Below are 19,540 nucleotides of genomic sequence, written 5' to 3' on the forward strand. Positions count from 1 at the left end.
GGGGGGGGGAGGGGTCCAGCATTACAAATAGACATCTTGGTGTCAGTCAGGTTACAATTTGACAGGCTTATTTTTGCTCTCATGATGATAAATGAACAATAAACACTCATAATAAAACGTTCATTTTGCCTGATGAAATGTTACATTTTCAGATGTGCGCTCAAACCGACACGCTGTGCTAAAAATAGTGCAATTCAAAGACACATCTGCTCTAATTCCGTCAGCAATTTTTTTTTCTTACATATGATAATGCTGAACGCGCAGTGGAACAGCCGCCCTGCAACAATAATGACACAACCTGGCCACAAGGTGTCAGCCACGTGCTGTGTAAACGTACCCATACAGAGGCTCCTCTCACTTGTGTGTTATAAAGAAAGATGGCATCTCAGTAATGTCGCTGCCTATTTCTGACCCTCTGACAGGCGCCGCCATCCCTGTGTAGAGAAAGATCATTTTACTGGATTTGATTCCCTGAATGCATCATTTTCATTTTCTCCATTACAGCCTATTCATTTGCTGTTAATGCAATACTCTGCCACTTTTCTGGAAGCTAAATGATTTTTATGACCTTGATTTATAGTTATGATCAAAAGCTCCACAATAGCTTGTGAATGGACACTGAGGCTAGACTGATTTGTCAACTGTTTCCAATTTTTACTAAGCCAACATAGGTGTGAAGTCCTCTGCCACTCCACCTGCCGATGAAGACCAAGTGGTATGATTGAAAGCTAATAAAAGCTGTTGTTTCCAAGGTCAAGAATGAACTCAAAAATCATTTTAGTTTCGTGTGGAGTAAACGTATATTCGCAGAGAAGCTCTTTAAGTGCCGCAGTAAACGTGTGAAAGGGCCCTTTATAATATTATTATGAGCCTTAAACACAAGAGCACAACAAAATAACAATGTTAAAATCTATTGTAACCCTCAAGAGACATTTCTCTCAAGAGATCATGTTCTCTAGCTGAAGTTCTAACACTGGCTTGGGGAAATTCTTCACTTAGCAGCAGCAGCAGCTTTACAGACGGCCAAACAATAGGGCATTACAGTTGAATAGACTGGTAATAAAGACATAAATGGGTTTGCAGAATCAATTCAAAGAAACTCAACCTCCTTAAACGTAAGGCCGCAGAGCAAGTTCCTGACTCATTAATTCACTGCAAGGCATTTTCATCCAGCTATAATTTTGAATTTTGAAGTTACAAGCATTTGGCCAATTAGATGTGATATGTGTTTCATCATTTTAACTACTGCATGATAGGAAACTGGATCTTTGGTTTAATAGTCTGACATGTTTGGAACACTACATGTATTATCCACCAGATCTGTTACATGCACATTACCACACAAACGTCTCCCTTATTAATATTTTTTCCCAATTCAGAGAACGCTCACAAACTGAGATGCAGATGGCAATGAAGATTTAAGCAATTTAGGTTCAGTGACATGACAAAAATGCGATTGAACCACTCCCTTCCCATGCATATGTGGTTTTTATTCTCGCAAACATTTTTTGTCGTGGCTGAAACGGGGCCGTATGTTTATTTGGTTTCCTCAAAGGAAGTAGTTCTCACTTTTACACCACCCATCATCATACATGTCACACACAGTCATTTTAGCCATGCTGGCGGCTAGCACGTCCATCAGTTTGGTCCAGACTGAAATATCACAGCAAATACTGGATGGACTGCCATGATGTTTTATGCAGATATTCATGGTCCCCAGTGGTCCCCTGACACTTTGTCCAGTGCCACAAGCAGGTTGATGTTGATGTTTGTGGTTTGATGATGGATTTAGACATTTATGTCCCCTTCAAATCAATTTCTTTTGATGTCACCATCAGGTGAGAATTTAATTTTGTCCAAACAACAAAAACTACTTTTCCACTGTTGAATAATTTGACCTATTACATCAAGCAGACAACAGCACATCTATCAGTAAATACTCTGAGGATTGGTTGAATAAAAGGAACAGGGTAGTAGACTTTCATTTCACTGTCATTGGGAGCTCACCTTATTGACTAAGATGTGTAATTCAGTACCTTTTTCTGTCAAAATAAATAGTGTAGCAAAAGGCTTAACTAAGCCAAACTGTTGTGCATCTTGTGAAGTCTTTGTGCCACAATTTATTTATTGATTCACTGGGCGTGTTTCTGTGAATATATGTCGCTCAAAGATGTCTGTGCTTTCTCTCTCTCTCTTTAAGTTCATGTATTAGGTCAACAGGTTTAAATACTCAACATGGAAAATGAAAAGGAAACACCACAAAAGAAAAGCATCCAAAAGAAAGACCCGTCATCAACTGTGTATAAAAAAAAAAAAACTTAAAATCGCGCAACTAATGTTGTTTGAAACAATAAAAGTTTCGAAAATAATTTTGGGGGGACTAATTCTTTTCATAGTGGATTCCTTTTGTGCCTGTATGTGTTGTACGTGTTCCTCATTGTGTTTTCGCCATCCATTTAGCTGACAGGGTGAATCTATGTGGGAACAGTGGAGCAGCCATCAAGCTACCTGCTCCTGTGTGTTCTGGGTTGACTTCTAACACAGTTGTGTATTCACAGCCATGTAGACATGAAGGGGTTTTGTTTGTTTGGGCAGGAAAGCTCTGTCTTTTGTGAGATTTGTCAGAGATCTTTCTCCATCTTTTGTGATTCTGCACAAGAATTTTGCGGCTGCTTTCGTCCAATTCTTTGTAGAATGTGTTTTTTTTTTTTTTGTACTGTCATTGTGTTTTTAAAATGGTGACATATTTGCTGTAATGTACACGCTTACACATTGTGGAATACAGTGAAAGCTGTTGTTGTGTAGAAGACATTCTGGATGTTCATTGTTGCATAGAAGCACTGAACTTTATTATACTGTAAATTGAAAAATTAGCAACGTTCCTCTGGCAGGGTTTGACTATCCCACTTTAAACCTAAAAATGTATGCCACTACATAATCTTTTGAGTTGGCAGCACTTATCTACCTTATCATAATAAGTATCCATAATTCTGAGGAGGAGTCCATCCTGAAGTTTTAGAGTAAAACACCTTTCATGACTAGAAACAAAATATTCAAACTTTATAGAAAATGAAACTGTGCTCTCCACAGCTGGTTCTGGCACAAACTTGGCCACTGAGACTAAAGCCAGTCTTTAATATGAACATTCCATCAATACAATTTAGTAAAGAATAATTTAAATTTCCCTGATTTAAAGTACAGTTGTATATACAGTTATATACACATATAAGACAGTGGTGTACACAGACTTTGTGTGGGGCAGGGGGTGAAATAAAAGAACGGGCTTCTGCACGTGGGGTTGGAGGGTATTAGGTTTAATATATCCCTAAAATCACAACAGAGTGACAGGAGCACTCAGAGGGCCACTTAGGCCGAAGAGAAGAGAAACTGAAGAACTGTTGAGACTCTGGGGCCAATCTCAGCTGTCCATTCACTGGGCACCTTGGCTCAGCAGACAGGAACTTGCTTCCCCTTTGGCCGGCCAAACGGGCTGCGTAAAAAGACACGAGGCCTAACCAGAAAACTCAAGTGGGTTGTGAACTTACGGAAAACTTAAGCATTTAAATGTCCCATCAGGACACGGACATATCCTGGTTTAAAAAAGAAAGAAAAAAGAAAGCATGGATCCTATATACACCACTGGATCAATATGTGCCAGTACTTACCAATATTAAGTGGATTGAGCATTTGACATGATGTGACCTATCCACACTAAATACACTTTCTTTGTCAATATCATTATAAGATACAGTGTTTCCTATATGTGTTACATCCATTCATTCATTAACTCACAGCAGGCTGCAGCGTTTTTAGTGCCGCAGCATCCCTTATGGCCTCATGTTATGTTACGCAACAACGATTCCAGTGAGTTCCACAGGGTGAGGTACAGATTTTAAATGTAAGGAAAAACAAAGTGATGGTATAAATGGTAAATAGCAATGATATCAGCTAGGACTGTCTTGACATCAGATTTTCACTAGACAAGTATCAAAAAGAATTCCAGATAACAATACTATAGAAAATCTTTCTTTCATCTATTTTTTTTGGCAAATGAATTAGACTCAAATGCAAGTGCAGGGAGGTGGAGAGAGATTGTAACTGTAGCTGTACAAAAGTGTCCAAACAGAACAATTACAAAAAGGCAACCAGATGAACCAATGAACAAAGCATCCACAAAGCCTACCATCACTGTATTATCTTGTGTGTCTTATTAGCACAATTTCAATATTTCATTTTCTAAATATCACTGTGATCGTCAATATTGGTACATGACAACACCCCTATAGTATCAGCCTAACAGTAAATGGAAGAATAGTCCTGTCTCACAGTTGAACACTCACATGGCCTAAAAATGTGTAGAATCATGAAAGAAACCACCCTCAGTGTCCAGAAGGATCTAATAGGTCTAATTTAGAGTGAACTGCTTCCATTGTATTGTTTTACTCAGTATCATGTTCCTACAGGGACTGATACCTTTGCTGTGACAAGGTGTTTTTTTCTGTGCAAAGCCATGGTGTATGATTACTCTAGTTCTTTATAACAGGGAAACCCTACAAGACACAATGCTTTTCTGGAGCTGGTCTATGGGCGACATTGTGCCTTTGTGCCCGTTTTTCTGGTCCTTTGTGTTTTATTTACAACATTCTCTGTCTCTCATCCTACATTACCCAGATCCGCCGAGAGTCGGCCCTGCTTTCATTGGCCTGTCTTCACTTTCCCTCTCAGCCATCGCAGTCTGGTGGGATCTGCGCACAAAGAGCGCGGAGCCAATCACAGGCAGCCTCTGATAAATCTCGACCAATGCCCGCAACCCTCTTATTTACATAGAGACGCGATTAGCCAATCGGGAGTCAGCACAGGAGAGGTTTTTGACCGCTCTGTCCAATAGCTGTGGGAGGTATAGAGTTTTGGGGAGTGCATATAATCAACATATTATCGAAGGTGCTTAGATATTGATCCTGTATTTCGAGGTAGTTCAAATTCACCTCTCTTGGACCTTCAGGCTTGACCTTAATTTTTCCGCGCTTGGTGGAGAATATTTCACGCGTAAAATGCCGAAGAGAAAGGTGAGTGTCGTTTGTGCCATCCGGATCACTTCACTGTAGTTTTTCTGCTCTTGCATTTGAGGAAAATAGCGGTGCGCGATTTTGTGGCGACGTTGAGGCAGGTGAGGTGATGCCAAAGTTTGAGGAAGCGTCTTTCAGCCCGCAGCCTTTCAGGTGTATTTAACACGTCGTTGCTCGTATGGGAGATATTTCATCAACAACATTTTATCTTTTTACACTATAAATGTCCCTGTGTTCATCTCAATGGCCGTTCCTGTGGTCGTTTTATTTGTCACTTCCCTGTCCACTGTGCGCACTGGTGAAAGTCAGACGGACCCGCCGGATGGATGGATGCGTAAGTCCCGTAGGAGACGTGCGTGATGATAATTCTTGTGGGCGCGTTTCACGCATATATGAGACTTATAGATTGTGAATAATGTGTAATCTAAGAGAAAAAAAGATCACTACCTCCCTGTCTCATTTTATTTTTTCCAGTAGCGATGAATGGTCGGCGCCAAGCCGATTGAACACACCAATAATCAGATGGAGAGAAAGGAATAAAGAAAGAGGGGATCAGAGACAATTGCCGCCGTGTTAAAAGAGGCCGTGACACTGTCTAAACAGCATTGCACGACGAGCTCCAGTGCATTGTATCACTGCATACATGGAAACTGGCTTTTCTACCATCTAAAAACTGCCATTGTCTGCGCAGATTCGCCTTTGAGGACAGAGAATGGGGGGCCTCTAGGGGCGGAGGTCGCCCATATGCAAATGATGCGATTGCCAACCTGCAGGCTAAACTAACATTGTTTTTTTTTTTGTTTTTTTTATGGCGGGGGTGGACTCTCCTGTGCTCTGTCCTTACCTACCTGCAGCCACCATGTTAATGATAGGATCATCTGAACGAAGCCTGACAGCCCTCACTGTGTGTTGTTAGTCAATAACTGCGTCTAAATGAATCTATGTTTATATTCCAGTATTCTTAGGGGGGCTCAGTTCTGGGCATGTAAACAAAAAGCCTCCATTAAAATGATAATCACAGCTTCAAGCCTCTGGCATCATCATATATCATCATCAGACAATATGAAGTTCCAATTACATATTTGATTTCCAACTGAGATAAAAAAAAAAATCAGATTTAGATTTAATCAGATGAAACATTAGAGTTGTCCATTGATTCTGTTATTTAAAGCAAAAATACAGACATAGATCAATCCAGATAATACTAAATTAATTTTGAATGATGAAAGTTAAGACCTTTAAGATTCTGAACTCTTTGTATTGTACACAAATGTATTGAAATCCTTAATATATTACTCATTAAATATTCTAATAGGCTACCTGACAATGTACTAGTGGATCAGGATGAGGATGCTGCCAGGAGGAAAACTTATAATGTTGGTTGCTATTTATATTCAGCAGTTTTTTATTTATTTAGTATGGTTTTATTATTTGCAGGACTTCAAGTTTTGTGATAAAAAAAAAACAAGTGTTATGAACAGGGCTGTAACCAACAATTATTTTCATTATCAAATAATTGATCATTTGGTCTGTAAAATGTCAGAAAACAGTTGAAAAATTCCCATCACTGTTTTCCCCAACCAAGCTGAAGTCTTTAAATTGACCTTTTTTTCTATCATAAAAGACTAGAAAACCAGCAAGTATTCAAAAGTGAAGCCAGTTCATTTTTATCTATGAAAATAACTTAAATGATTTAGCGATTATCAAATAGTTGCAGATTCATTTTATGTTGATGATTGATTCTTTCTGCTCAAATCACACTTTAATTACATTAGTATTGGTAAGTGGAATTTCTGTTCAAAAGAAAGACATTCCTCTGAAAAATAAGAGCCTCCGAGATTGACCTTTTTCAGAAGCTATATCGCTCTATGATTTGCATTATTACCTTATTATTACTTCATCATATCATTCATCCTTGTTCACCACAATGATGATATGCATGACTGAACAGAATAAACCCTAATAAACCAAATCCGATTGTCCTAATCACCAGTTTTTAACTATAGAGGGGTAAGATCATGCTGTGGGTGTGTGTTATGGATGGGGGGCTGTCTGGTGTGTGTGTGTGTGTGTGTGTGTGTGTGTGTGTGTGTGTGTGCACCTGGAAACACTCACCGTGGTAACAGTCTCTCTATTTGTTGCTTTATTAACTACAGTCTCCAGAGGGTCCTGAGGGCAAGGAGGCCTCCAAAGTCACAAAACAGGAGGTAAATGTTTCGGGTGTGTTTGTGTGCTGTGCGTGGGCGTGCAGGCGTGTGTTTGCGTGCTGTGTTTTTTTTGTATTGACAAAGAGTGAGCGTGTATGTGTGTGTGAGAGAGAGAGAGAGAGTGAGTGAGACAATAGACACATGACAGGTTAATGATTAGGACACTTGTAGCAGTCACCAAACAGATCAGCTCAAGATCAGGTCGCAGAGGTACAACTGATATCTCTCTGTCTCTCTCTCTCTCTGTCACTGTCTCTCTCTCTCTCTCTCTCTCTTGTCATCATCCCTTGCTCCGGTAGCCCACCAGAAGGTCAGAGAGATTGTCAGCGGTAAGTTTTGTTCTCCCCTCCCTGTCTTCACCTCTGTCACTGTCCTCTCCTTCCTCTCCCCGCCTCCCCCCTCCTCCCGCCTCAGCCTTGTAAGATAATAAGTTGCATATTACCAAAGCTCAGAGTAAAGTCCTCACCCAGTTTATGGATTTGATCAGTGCATTTTTACAAATTCCATAAAAATGCTCCCCTTTGCGTCTGGCTTGGTATGCATGTCTTTTCTCTGTTGTCTTTGTCCATTCTCAGAGTGGTCTGTAGCAACACCTTGTTGATGTGTTGGGCTGCATGATTACAAGGGTGCATATTGCAATTTTATATTCTAAGAGTTAATGAAGGTAGAATATTATTATAATTCAGCTAAACTTACTTATACTACAACTATACTTGGAAAATGTTCAGTTTGCATCCAAATCCTGGTAAAACTAATGATTATGGATAGAAGCCATCATTATATTATCCGGCAAATGTATCGTTAGGTGATCGCGCAGCCCTGCCATACAGACCATGTGTTTTTATCTGTGTTGTAATTTGCATGTTGAACTCATCCCTTTTGAGTCTTTGCATGTGTTTGTACATTTGCATGTGCACTTTAAACGAATAGTTTGACATTTTGGGGTGTACGCTTATTCTCTTTCCTGCAGCAGGTCAGATGAGAAGATTGATAGCACTCTAGTGTCTCTATTAGGATTGTTCCTAACAACTTATTTCACTCTCGATTAAACAGAAATTTAAATTTAGACTAGTCAGCTAGTCTACATACAACCTTATTTTAATTTTCTAGATCAGAATACTGCCAGACTGCGCTGCAGCCTCGGGCTAGTAGCGGGCAGCTGCGGAACATCTTGGACGCAACGGTTAATCACCGCTGTAAATGAATAAAATAGTTTAACCCACTAGTATTTCTGGTTCCTACTAGTGAGGATGGCAGCGTTCAATTGTTTATTTGACTAATCGCACAGTGTTAAAGCCACAAATTTACTCTTTCTCGGCCAGATGACTTGTGGAGCTGTTTCCCCTTGTTCCCAGTTCTTATGCTAAGCTAAGTAAGCTGACTGTCAAGCTAACTTGGCTGTAGCTTCATTTTTAACAGATAGACGTGAGAGTGGGAAGACGAAGAAAGAATAGGTGTATTTTCCCAAAATGTCAGCCTACATCTTTAAGCTTTTGTGACACTTTTCAGGAAACATACTATCAGAAAATGTTTGCATGTTTCCTGATTTGATTCGAAATTTCCTTTGAATGCCTTCAACTTCAATTCAATTAATTCATTTCTTGTGTTTTTCAAATCGTTCTCCCTAATTGTAAATGTAAAGCTCCACTTGACTCAAAGTAAGAGGAACTTGTGTCTTTCATTTATCGGCTCATGTGCAGAGTGTCCGTAATTGCTAAAGGAAAACAGGGATATTCTGAGAAAGAATCACATGATTTGATTTCACAGCAGTGTTACTGTAGCTCGTGGCTTCAGGGTAACGTGGTCCACACTCAGCAGCCTGGAAAAAGCTCTGAAGCAAACTTGCTCACACTGACTGGCTAGAGTTTAAACTCCCATCTGATATAGTCATTGCACAGTGGTCTGAGGTTAGTTCACTTTTAGAAGAGGCAGATATTTAAAACTACTTAGCACAGGGATATTGTCAGATCCCATTGCTTAGGAAATACAGTACAAGTACTTCATCATTATTAACATTTACAGTGGAATCCAGTGCAGACATTCCAAGCCTCTGTGGGCTCTGTTGATCCTAATGAATTTTCTAAGATGCTCTTCTGGCCAAAGAAATATTATATTAAATGGTAGTGAAAGACTCTGCAAGAGTGGAGAGATAAACTAATATTTCTCCAAACACTATGCACTTATTAATAATGTCAGCTTGGTCAGTCCTAACTGGCTTTCGTGTAATCTGCAGAAACCTGCTCCGCCACCCAAGCCTGAGGTCAAGCCCAAGAAGGCCATCGTCAAGGTAGAGCGCGCACGCACACACGCACGCGCGCGCACACACACACACACACACACACACACACACACACACACACACACACACACACAGCCACCCCTGCAATAATTTATTTAAATACCCATAACTTTGCAACAGTTTGAGGGAGACAGTTGCCTCTCACTACTAGTCTACTAGAGTCAGTTTATGCACTTAACAGAGGCTGCTGGATGTGGAGATCAAACACAGAACTCCTCATATTGCAGTTCACACATTATATTTCAGCTACACCTATAGTATCCAGGGCTCATTATTTTTTCTCCAAACATCTTGGAATTAACTGGTGTTTATTTCAAATATTCAAGTGTTGAGAAAATGTTATAAAACTGTAATTTAGAGCACCAACATTCTCGAGTTTAAACTTTTATAATCATCATTTTGTCTTCCCTTTCTATTATGAGGGGCAGAACTGTTATTTTACAGCAGGAAACTGAGGGAAAAAAACGTACAAACGTTAAAATTTTGGTTGAACTTAGTTTCACTTGGAATAATCTTTTAACAAATCTGGATATTTTGGGGTGAAAGTGAGAAAAAAATCCAAATGAGGAGCCACACACATACAAAAGATCATCATACAGAGAACATTTTTCATGTGCGATAACGTCTGTCAGCATCATGTGTATATGCAGTGAATGTTCTTATAATGTTTTCTGTACAGAAGGTGGCAGATGATAAGGGGGTGAAGGCAAAGAAAGGTGGCCCTAAGGGAAAGAAGGACGATGGCCCTGCCCAGAACGGAGAGACCAAGACCAATGAGGTATGTGGAGGGAAAAATCGAAAGAATAAAATACATCTCAAAGAGGAAAATATACATTGACTCTGAGAGAGACAAGAAAATAACAATCTTTTATGCCCTTATTTTGTCAATTTGTGTATAAACGTGAACACACGTATGCATGCACCACACCTATATTCCTCCATAACCCACTGCTTAACCACATTACTAATAATCGCACATATGCACGCTGACACACACACACACGCACACACACACACACACAGATCTATGTGTCTCGTCCGTCTGTCAGTGTGTCATCCATCAGAAGCACGGCCCCCTCCATGATGTCAGTGAGAGGGCAGAGTGAGACAGTCAGAGTTAAGGGTATGGTCGAGTGTTTCTAATCCATCTTTGGTGTGTTTTGAACACTAACATGTAGTACAATTTACACTGACATTGTACATGAATCGTGCAAACATTTACCCAGTGTGCTTTGCAGTGCTGTGTGTACTGGCAAGAGAGAGAGGATGAAAGAAAGTGCAGTGAGAGAGAGAGCGAGTGAAGAAGAAGTGAGGATGTGTGGCGGTTTCCTCGCTGTGTGCAGTGAAGTGGGCCAAGGACAACTTTTTACACACGAGCAGGAAGGTTCAGTGCTGCTCGCAGAGTTGTGACGTAGAGGATGATAGGCTGACTGTGCTCATAGACAGCCGGCTCCACCAGTCTGCAGGCAGAGGTAACAGACAGGAGATGTTCACTCCAGTAAGACTGTGCACGCACACATGCACACACACGCGCGCGCACACACAGAGCTGGATTCCCTTGTTGAGATAATGTTGATTCCCGCTGATACCAGAGGAGTTATGGGTTTCAGTGAGTAGCTTTTAAGAGCAATGTAGTGAAGAAAGTGAGCGCTCTCGTGTGTTGTGCAAGAGTGTATCTGTCAATAAGGCCAATCTTGTGGACATATAATTTTAGTCTGAAAAATATTCACTGAGGATCATTTGAGCTGACAACTTGAAGCTGGTATCAGTCTCACATTTAAGAGTAAGTTCAGTCTAATCACAAATATATTTTTTAGTGGTATATAGTCATGTAGCTTTGCGTTTTATTTGCTTAGGGTTTTCAGATGGATGTGTGGAATTTTTCTATGCTCAAATCAATGAGAAATGACCCTTGAAAAATTCAATGGCAGCTGGTCTTTTCAGAAACAAGGTTGCAGACACTGTTGATACTCCACAGACCTAACTGTGAACAGTTGTCATTGGAACTACTTTCTCTCTCCTTGGGAGAACAGTTTACAGGTAATATGTGAAAATCTTAAAACCTTAGTGCAAAAAAACTGAAACCATCACCACTTGCCAAGAGTTAGCTTAGCATAAAAGTATGCTTCAGATACTCCACTGACCCATTTCTTTCCATGAATATATTCAGAGAAGATTTCAGGTTAAATTTTAATGCTTACAAAACAGTTGCTGTGTTTCTCTGTTTTGAAAACCATTGCCTTGTTCCCAGAAGTTGCAAAGCTGTTTGATTACTTTGCCCCAAAGTAAAAACCACAAACCACTTCAGATCTGCGGCACAGGTTGATGCAAAGTTACTTAGATAAGTCGGTAAAGATGCTTCCAGCGACAGACCCATCAAGCTAAAACCAGGCGCAGCCAAGCGAGTTTCACATTCATTCAGGTTATGGAACAAGATCACCTTTCATCTTGCAGCTGGTTAAAGGCTGATTTAGTTACATGCAGAATGAATTTGGTCTACACCCACTGAGGACTTGCCAGGTGAGTCTTGGCAGAACAAACCAAGCCAAGTGAAAGTTGTAGGTTGGCTTTTTGAGGCTACTCTCAGGGGAAACTACCTGTGGAGAGAATAAGAGGTAACACTCGGAGGCTTGACCCAGCGTGTAACTCCTTTACTTTCTCCTCTTCCTTCCACCAGGTAACTGAAGCAGCGGAGGATGCCACTGAGGAGAAGGCGTAAAGACACGGACGCGTCCACCGACTCGTCCCCTCTTACTCCATGGCAGCAAAGCATCTTTTTTTACTGACGATTTTTGTACCATGCTGAATTTTTTTTAGACTTGTGATAGTAGAGATGGACAACCAGCAGCCCCATGCCCATGTGTTCAAACTCCTTTCAGCTCCTCCACCTACAGTATGGTTTTTGCTCGATTCTCCTCCCTCCTCCATTCTGCATCGCTATACAGTCCGCCTCTCAGACGCAGAAAGACAGAATGAAGTGGTTTTATCAGATGGCTGCAGATGTTCTTCAATTTGCCTGAAGGGGGGCCGTAAACACGACTGTTATGATCTTTAAACCAGCTCTGCCTATATTTGTAGTTATACTTCTCTACAAAAGATGATCACTATTCTCGGGCACTCTGACTGATTCAGAGATGCTCCATTCTCCCCCCTGATGGTAAAGTTGAGGACTTGTGGATATGTGTCAGCAATGTGGATGCAGAGCTGCAAGAAACCAGGTCCGTAGTCGCCATGGAGAACATCTGCAGCTTTTTAAAAATCTTACTTTTACGGAATTACCGCCACTGTGTTTCACATAGCTCCTTTCGTACGTGTGCGGGAGTGAATGTGTTTGTGCGTCTCTGTGTTTGACTTTGTTCACTTTGCCCCCACCCCACCCCCCAGCCCCCCGAACGCCTTGTCCTGCAGCAGAGTGACATAGCAATAATGAGTGGTGCTTCTGTTCTAGACGGCTCTATTGGCTTTGGACCCTCTGGGCTTCTCTGAATTTCATCCTGTTGGGAGAATATTTTGAAATAAAAGAAAAAGTTGATGTCACGTGGGAGTTTTTCTGTGTCTCTTCTCTTATTGGTGAACAAAACTACGTGTGCGGAGTTATGTATGTTGTGCATTGCATGTGTATTATCTCTAGTTAGACAGCTATGCCAAATTTTTGTTCTAACCACTGGTATACTGTAATCGTATATCATCACCCGTGCTGGTTTTTGTAGTTTGGAAAACTCAGGTAATCTGTGCAAAGCTCAATGCATGTGTTTGCATGTGGCATGTGTGGTGCTTCAGTTCTAGAGCTCCTTTTCAGTGTGCTCATGTTCAGAGTTAGTTTTGAAACCAAACACAAAGCCAGCGCTGTGTGTCTGTGTATATCTTTGTGTGTGTGTGTATGTGTGTGTGTATGTGTGAGGTCGCCAGGGGCACGTGGCTGTGTTAAATACAATTGCTGTGTCAGGAAGTGAAAGGTCAGCATTTGCCAGAGTGGTGGGACCTGATGAAACCATACAGTCTCTTTATTGAGGGACAAGCTGTCACTCACACTCATAGACCAATGACATGTTCCCCTTTTTAACATGAGGAGGTGTGGAGTGATGATGTCTGAATACCACAGATACTGGAGAGGCCAATTAAAATGTATTATCAGGAGCCTCAGTCAACAGTATGATACCTCTTTTAACAAGGATGTAACAGCAGTAGGAAAGTGCTGAATACATATAAATATTTACTTGAACGGTTTGTTTTTCAAAGTAAAAAATCTCTCACCTTCCCTAAATTCCCACATTTTAACCCCTACACCATATCACTGATATCTAAAGTAATGCTGCACAGGTACCATAGTGATGATTAAAATCTTTGTGCTGGCATTCTTGTGGCTACAAGAAGATGATGACAGTGAATAATGGTGATAAATCCATCCCAGCTCGCAGTAGAGCCACAAGGGCAGTACAGTACAAGCGGGGTTATATACAAGCTATGACTTAACAGCACAGCAGGTGCATAGAGATATCAGCCTCCTGGAATAATATCTTTCAGTTTTTGTGGCATTTTTGAATATTATATATTTATATATACACAGAGAATGGAGTATTATATCTAAACAAATCTCCAAAACCTTTCAGCAATCTTCACAGTGTATTTGCAGAAATATACTTGAGACATGGTAAAAACTACAGGATACAGTTTGGTACAGAGCAAGGATTTTTTGTCAACACCAATTAAGCTCAAAGAGTTTCAGAATAATACAAGATGCAGCTGTTATAGAACTTTTGTTACTTTTGTGTCCCTTACAAACACTAGATATCTCCTGGTGGACTGTGTGTTGGGTAAGACAAGCTCAAAGCACATCAGTGAATTCCTATTTATGTTACAGGAAGAGAAAATGTGTAACTGATTACATTTCTCCTCGGAACCCATAACCTTTGACACCTCTATGGCCCCTTGCTCAGCTGAGTGGTACAGAGTGAGATTGCCTCCTTGTGGCCATGTCAGTCAGCACAATAACAACTACACTGGATGGGTCAGGATGAAAGGTAACCTGGAAGAAATTGGCTGGGCCTAAAAATTCAAACCTGGCCCTATTCCACAACACAGTGTGTTTTTTTTTCCGAGCCATAAAGCCGGTGAAATATGTTGTACAGATTGCAGGATGGTCTAGAGGTTTAAGAGACCATACATCAAGTGGGTGACACATCTAAAGCTGGTACTAGCTCCCTAACAGCTGTCAGGTTGCTGTACAGTTGTTGAACTTTCACTATGAGTTTCTTAGATCAATAGGGGGCCGCATGCAAAAATAAAGATATCAGTCATCAACTAAGTATCACATTATTATTATTATTATCATCATCATCATTATGATAATTATTATTTTTATTAAATGTCCTGTATTTAGTTACGTACAGTATCTGTAATGAAAGGTGTTGTTTGTTCACTGTTCTTGGGATTACACCCCAAGCGACAAATTCAGCCTTACATGACATGAGCACATTTGGCACAGCTAACCTGCGTGTGAAACCAACACGTCAAACCAGTAGAGGGTCAGTATTTATAAGTGGAAGCAAAAATGGTAGAATATGCCTCCTGTTTTGTCTCAAAGAAAAAGTACGCCCACCTATGTTCCAGAAGACTTTTGACATGGAAATATATGGCAGTTAGTGTAGCCACTGGATGATCACATCCTCTGTAGAGTTTCTGCCTGTCTGATATAGTGTCTGTATTATTAGTGGTTGACACAGCCACAATTAACCCATAAGTGCAAAGTAAAGAATATAACAATGTAAATAACGGCAACAAAAATGGGATTTTGAGGAAAGTGCATGTATTCCAAACTGCCTGTCACCTTTGCAAAACAAATACCAGCTTAGGGCATGATATGGCTACATGTATATAAGATTTATATACTGAATATTCATCTGATTTTTCAAGTCTTGTTAAGTCTTAAAGAGAATTAAATTACTCTGTTTAAATGAGAGGAACAGTAAGTGTGTGTAAACTGATGTCATAAGGGTGTCTGCAATTCATGAGAAAAACATAACGTGAAAAGCTACAATAAAGCTGTATTAAAGTCAACTGATAATTTCTTTATTTTCATTCAAAATAAGTTTTGGTGTTTTTTAATGTCATCAGTGTCCTTTCAGACACAAACTGGCTTGTTCCTTTATGTCTCTGTTAAGTGACATGTACGCTACGTTAATAGCAGAGTTGTGTCTATACCAGTGTCTGTGATTTCTGAAATGACACTATTGAATCAAAAAAATATTTGGAACAATATACATTGTATACAAAGATAAAATGCTGGGAATAATACCTTATTGAGGTAAATTACACCATGTAAGCACCTGCTCACATTCACATGGTTTATACAGAGGTGTAAAGAAAGAACAGGGAAGAAAATGTGTGGAGAAAAAAAATCAAGCTATACCTGTGTACGGTGTTTGAAATACGTTCACACGTGCACACTGAATTTAAGGTTGTGGGTTTCCTGGTTGCTGCAATAAAACAGTATTGGCCTCACTTTCAAGGTGGATTGTTTTGTAGTTAATAAACTAATCTCAAAGCACTTCCGACTTAATGTAAAGAGATTGTGCTAATATCGAATAGTAATTACAGCAATTACTTATGCTTTCATTGATGTCTTATCTCAAATAAGAAAAGCAGTTTATGAGGTCAGTAAGAAAAGACGAGGCTTTTTTTAAAGTTGACTGCCTTAAAAATAGCTGTTCAATAAACACGTACACTACCTCCTTCACATACATAATAATATAATATGATTTGATTGTCCAAAAATAGCACCTGAGTGTTGTTCCTTTTTTATTCACAGGTGTCTCATGAACCTCAGAGAAAGTGTGCTGTCAGTCATGTAACTATTTTCTCAATAATCTTCCTTGATAGTCTATCTTGCATTAATGTCTCATTGCCATTAAATTCCTGTAACTCACGAGGTTTCATTCATTAAGCTGCATTCCCCTTCTTCTCCAACCCTTCCCCCATTTTACTGCCTGGCAGTATTTGGAAGAGAAATGGACGACTTCCCCACCAAACGGCTCCCAGAGAGAGTGGGTGTGTTAGCTAGACATCTTGTTACACAATACCAACAGTATTAACAAGCGAGGCCAACGAGAACACACAGAATTATCACAGCTAGCTGTATTATTTAATGAAACCTAGCTGAAGCGGTTAGATCGGCTATAAATCCCTCTCAAACACGGTAGCCATGTTTTACATCCGCATATAAAAATACAGGAAATACAACCGAATTTACGGTGTATCAATGCGCAACTAAATTAAATGTATGTAAGAATAAGACTGTAATTATTAAAACATGATAAATGTCAGCTAGCTACGGAGTAAGAGCCATTCTGCAGCAATGTATCCTCTCCTTTAGCACGCTGCCATTTCTACCTCCCCTCTACAGTGGCGTGCGTGAAACACATCACTCGTATTCCTCCGCAGAGGGCTTGCGCTTTTTCCTTTGAGGGGGAGGGGGATTTAAACAAACATGCCTCCACAATCGAACGACCGCCACTAAAATTCACCCCGAGGGATAGTTACCCCCAGAATGTCGTGGCGGTTGGTTCTTTACAAGAGGAAGACGGTGTTTTATGGGGTGAAACGTATAGCGCGCCCTAATTGCCGCTTCGCGGAGGAATACTCGACGCAGCCGGGACTTTGTGTGAGCAGAGCTGAATGGAGGCAGCCTCTTCCTGGTGGATAAACAGTGACAGCTACAGGGCAGCCACCTAGACCCACCACACAGGCTCTGGCGCTGCCCTGGCAAACAACACCAAAATGGCTTCAGACAGTACACACATCGCGCAGTTGACTTCTGGTGAGTAAAGGAGATCGGAAAATATGTCATGGTTGTTTTAATATCCCCACAATTTCCTCGGTGCCCTCTTCTAACGCAGCTCCCGTCCTCTTCTCCCCCTCCAACCATACCAGAACTGTACTTCCTAATAGCCCGATTTCTAGAAGCTGGACCGTGTCAAAAAGCAGCCGAGGTTGGTGTTTTTGCATTTAAGAATAATTTATAATATGTCCGAAATTGTCATGGGGTGTAATTTTGTATTTGTATCCTATTTTCAGACCCTGATAAGGGAGGTGGAGGAGAAGGAGGTAAGCAGTCAGCAATACGAGAGAGATGCTTCTCCCTGCACTGTACTTTGTGATGTTGCTTTTACTCTGATTTATCATTTACTGTTTTAAAACATCACTCGATACATTTATGAACTGGATGATCACACTCGACACTATTTTTCCACCTCAGCTGCTGCCCAAAAGACTGGACTGGACGGGGCAGGAACACCCCGGGACGTATGAAAATTTGGTAAGGGAGCCCTATAACTGAGGAAAAAGTTTTTAGAGAGCAAAATAAAAATTGAATTTCCCGCAATTTTTAAATCAGGTGGTAAAGAAAAAACTGAATAGGACTTTGCAGGGCGAGCTGGCTGCAAGTTGGGGCCGTTTTGGGGCATCAAGGGGTCGGGTCCCAGCCTCATGTGCACCGTGGTGTGCGAGTTTGGTACCATGCATATCCTAAAGGTTTTAATAGTTGTTGGAAAAATGTGTGTGAAATGTTGATACGTCATGAGTGTTGTGGTGTAGGAGCGCCAGGATCCGGAGGAGGGACTCCCTGCGCCACAAGCCAGAGAGAGATGGAGGCGCTCTTGTCCTGCAAGAACCATAATTTGTGTGCATGGGTTGAAAACACACAGGGGGCAAGAGTTAGAAAACAGGAGTTTTTGAGGAGAATATAAACAGTATATTCAGTAATGCTGGAGTTACAGCTCCCATTTGAGGGGAGGCTGCTGGCCGCTTGTTGTGGAGTCATTTTGGAGAGCAGTTGTGGGGGACTGAGGTCCAGACTCGGATGGAAGAGGAGAGGGAGATCAGTTTATGTGAAGATGCGAGGTAACGTTGAGCTGACATCTTATTAATCGCGGTATTAATTGACATGCTAATTGTCATGTAAACAAACAGGGCTCGCCTGAAAGCGCCGTTTACGCATGGGGGCGTGGAGAGAATTAATCATCGCGTACATATTTATTTCTTAGCCAGTCTGCTGAAAGTGTTCGTCCCCATTTTTGTGCTGTTTTATAAGTTTTATTTTAACACTTATATAAAAATAACGACCTATGGCCTATTTAATCCGCAAAGACCTACATTTTTGTGGATTACCTCTCCAACGTCCACAGAGGCAGGCAGATGAACGTTGAACACGAGATCGCATGAAGTGTGGCTTGAACTGGATGCAAATCTATACGTTTAAGAAATTATTGACAGTGTTTTTCTGCCTGCCTCTGTGTGTGTGTGTGTGTGTGTTTTTTTTTTTCTCTTCCTGCTTGGCTCACTCGGCTCTCCGTTCCTCCTCCTCCTCCCTTCCCTAGCCGTTCAGCCTGCCTCCTGTCTATTGTGCATAATATCCTCTATTAGAAATGCTGCGGAGGGGTTTTAATTATTAGAAGTGATATATATATATATATATATATATATATATATATATATATATATATTTAAAAAATAGTGTGTAGAGGCTGGAGCGATGGATCACGGTTGTTTGTCAGCTGTGTGAGGTTTTTGTCTGGGCTGCTACAGAAGGGGGTTGGGCTGCTATGAGGAATCAACGCTGATTTCAGAGATATTGTAATAATTAACTGTATTAATTGTGGTTAATTAATTAAGGTGGATTAATGTGATTCTTTTCGTTTTGCATATAAAATTGATCAGGAACACAATACACATAAATATAAGGCTATCTTTTTGAATGAAATGAAAACATCATTATGACTATGAATATATTTATATTAATTTATTAATTATACATGTTCTACTATTAGTGATTAGCAAATTTCAACATGGTGGTGCTATTTAATGTTATAAATCTATGTTAAAGACAATAACGTTTTAGGTCAAAGATATTTATAGATTTTTAAGCAGTGTGTTGAAATATAAGGTAGGTGGTTATTCAGAAGGTGCCTTGC

At 40.5% G+C, this 19,540-nt stretch overlaps 2 protein-coding genes across 7 annotated transcripts in view; both read left to right on the forward strand.

Annotated features, from left to right (window-relative positions):
- The first annotated feature begins 4,886 nt into the window (after window positions 1–4,886).
- Window positions 4,887–13,109, forward strand: hmgn3 (high mobility group nucleosomal binding domain 3). 6 transcript variants are annotated; one of them, XM_023430230.2, is made up of 7 exons: window positions 4,890–5,066; window positions 7,223–7,273; window positions 7,573–7,602; window positions 9,507–9,560; window positions 10,255–10,350; window positions 10,596–10,695; window positions 12,250–13,109. In XM_023430230.2, the coding sequence occupies exons 1-7, from the start codon at window positions 5,052–5,054 to the stop codon at window positions 12,255–12,257; spliced, it is 354 nt and encodes a 117-aa protein (XP_023285998.1). In that variant the 5' UTR covers window positions 4,890–5,051; the 3' UTR covers window positions 12,258–13,109. The 6 variants fall into 6 exon arrangements, with proteins under 6 accessions (XP_023286000.1, XP_023285998.1, XP_023285999.1 ...); XM_023430229.2 differs by having other exon boundaries at window positions 4,896–5,066; window positions 10,252–10,350; XM_023430232.2 differs by lacking the exon at window positions 7,573–7,602 and having other exon boundaries at window positions 4,887–5,066.
- Window positions 13,110–17,230: 4,121 nt separating this feature from the next.
- phip (PHIP subunit of CUL4-Ring ligase complex) overlaps window positions 17,231–19,540 on the forward strand; it is a 40,560-nt gene continuing 38,250 nt past the window's right edge. The window contains exons 1-4 of the mRNA XM_023429949.2: window positions 17,231–17,388; window positions 17,502–17,560; window positions 17,646–17,675; window positions 17,827–17,886. Coding sequence (XP_023285717.1) covers window positions 17,349–17,388; window positions 17,502–17,560; window positions 17,646–17,675; window positions 17,827–17,886 — 189 coding nt within the window. The 5' untranslated portion in view covers window positions 17,231–17,348. The remainder of the gene's footprint in view (window positions 17,389–17,501; window positions 17,561–17,645; window positions 17,676–17,826; window positions 17,887–19,540) is intronic.

The sequence above is a fragment of the Seriola lalandi genome, unplaced genomic scaffold, assembly GCF_002814215.2.
Source record: "Seriola lalandi dorsalis isolate HSWRI2012SDOR001 ecotype SW California unplaced genomic scaffold, Sedor1 jcf7180002054901, whole genome shotgun sequence".
NCBI lineage: Eukaryota > Metazoa > Chordata > Actinopteri > Carangiformes > Carangidae > Seriola > Seriola lalandi.